At 40.8% G+C, this 2,502-nt stretch overlaps 1 protein-coding gene across 1 annotated transcript in view; it reads right to left on the reverse strand.

The window, feature by feature from the left end:
- LOC101852733 (5-hydroxytryptamine receptor 2B) overlaps positions 1 to 2,502 on the reverse strand; it is a gene marked incomplete at its 5' end in the record, with an annotated part of 22,628 nt that overhangs the window by 3,683 nt on the left and 16,443 nt on the right. The window contains 1 exon segment of the mRNA XM_013089089.2: positions 1,567 to 1,774. Coding sequence (XP_012944543.1) covers positions 1,567 to 1,774 — 208 coding nt within the window.

Below are 2,502 nucleotides of genomic sequence, written 5' to 3' on the forward strand. Positions count from 1 at the left end.
GGAGAGGGGAGGGAGGTGCAAAACAGCATTCTCATCTCCAGGGACGATGTTGTTAGATAAACGACAAAAGATTATACCCTTTGCGCTTTTTTCGTTTGTTTGTTTTTTTGTTTTTTTGTTGGTTGGTTGTTTAGTTTGTTTGTTTTGTTTTGTTGCTGTTGTTTTTAGTTTTTGTTGCTGTCGTTGTTAGCAACAGTCACACTAAACATGTCATTATTACAGCACCAAAATGAACATGCTATTCTTCTAGACTCACTTAAACATACACAAATGGGCCATTCTAACTGGTGGCGTCGGTAGCCAAGTGGTTATGCTACCAGACACGCAATCATCAGATAGCGGGTTCGGGGGTTCGAGCTGAGCCTCAGCTCGGTCCAACGATGTTTTGTCCTTGGGAAAGGCACTTTACACGAACTTCCCACTTGCCTCGGTCCTATCGGAGACGGACGTTAAACTAGGAGGTCCCGTCCCTTAAATAACCTAATAGTGTTGATAGGGGCGTTAACCCCATACCATTTCACCATTTTCACAGTTCTAATTGCTAACCCGATCTGATCTTGCGGACACCACTCGTTGAACACTACCATTCTCTCCACCGACGACAGACTGGTTGGTAAGTCGACACTTAAAAACGTGGCTGTATACCAGTTTAATGTACCAACAACAATCAGCGTCGAGATTTGAGCTAACATTCCCACCATACTCTAAACTAAAGCCAATTCTGAAACCTAAAAATTTCATTGAGCAATTAATGACTTTTGTCTTTGGTGTTACGATTGCAACATATGCCGACTTTTCCTCGTTTTCTTCTCAATGGTAATGCCGATCTCCCATTAGTATACGTATTTATCAATGATTTATTTTCTTGTATAACAATAGTTAAGTTGACAAGTCTGGACTGCTAGAGAAGCTGACTAGAGCAGTGTCAGTGAAAAGTCCATCTCATGTTGACATTAACCATACATGACACTTATGAAGCGTGTTTCCATTACATATTATTATTATCATTGTTATTATTACTATTATTATTATCATTATCATCATCATCATCATCATTATCATCATCATCATTATTATTATTAAAAGTTGTGAAATTGTATAGGTTTAACGCCCCGTTCAACAATGTTACGTTATTTAAGAGGCGAGACATCCGAGTTTAACGTCCTTCTCTGAAAGGACGGAGCCAAAACGGGAAAATTCATGTAAAGTGCCTTTCCCAAGGACACAACGTCGGACCGAGCTGACGCTCGAACCCCCGAAACCTCAATATCACGATTACGGATCCTGTAGCTTAACCACTAGGCAACAGATGCCACTTAGTATTATCATCACAATCATTACTGTTAATATTATTATTATTATTACTATCATTCTTATTATCATATTATTTTTATTATCATCATCATCATCATCATTATTAGCAGCAGTAGTAGTAGTAGTAGTAGTAGTAGTAGTAGTAGTAGTAGTAGTAGTAGTAGTAGTAGTAGTAGTAGTAGTATCATTATCGTTATCATCATCATCATCATCATCATCATCATCATCATCATCATAAAATACAACAGTTACCTGAGGGAAGAAGCTGACCACCAGTAAGGTCCGAGTAAGATGACCACCCATGGTGATGGTGCAAGTCTCCCACCAGTAGCTGCCCCGCGTGGCGTTGAGGCCGTCGATGTACAGTGGGATGAGCAAGGCACAGCTCACGACCCAGGGCGTGAGGAAAAGGACCAGGATTAGCGTGGTGCGGGTGGCGCCTTCAGAGTAGGCTGAATAGCTGGGGGAACGAGAAAACACAGATTGAAAAATGGTGAAATGGTATGAGTTTAACGCCCCTATCAACACTATTAGGTTATTTAAGAGGCGGGACCTCCTAATTTAACGTCCGTCTCCGATAGGACCGAGGCAAGTGGGAAGTTCGTGTAAAGTGCCTTTCCCAAGGACACAACGTCGGACCGAGCTGAGGCTCGAATGGCCGAACCCTAAACACAGATTGGTTGGGTTGTTATTTATTGTGTCATGACGCGGTGGAATCAGGCGCTAGTCAGTTTTTGGCCATATGGAACTATTGGTATATAATCGAAAAGCGTGTTATTTGTCTTGTCTTTAATAGAAGTCGTGATGCTTTGGATTGAAGAAGGTGGGGGTCACCTGGTTTCAGAGATAAAATTAACGAGAAAAAGGCCTCCAAAGTTTGATAATTTTCAAAGCTTGAGAGTCCTTGGAAACTGTAAATTTACATACTATGTGCCTTTAACAACGTGTTTCGGTAAAAATCAGCACAGCACAGCAATGTATTTTAAAGGATATAGAAGGTGTTGAGCCAAACAAACAAAAAATGACCAAAAATGACCAAAAATGCGACACGGGAAGAAAAATGATGTTTTCTTCGAATTCATTATTTTGACGAGCGCCTGGTTTCACTACATGTATTAAATTGTAATTTGATTTTGAGAAGGTGATGGGGCTGGGAGTAGTTTGCTTGTGTGTGTGTGTGTGTGTGTG

Source organism: Aplysia californica, unplaced genomic scaffold, assembly GCF_000002075.1.
Source record: "Aplysia californica isolate F4 #8 unplaced genomic scaffold, AplCal3.0 scaffold00871, whole genome shotgun sequence".
In the NCBI taxonomy this organism is placed as follows: domain Eukaryota; kingdom Metazoa; phylum Mollusca; class Gastropoda; order Aplysiida; family Aplysiidae; genus Aplysia; species Aplysia californica.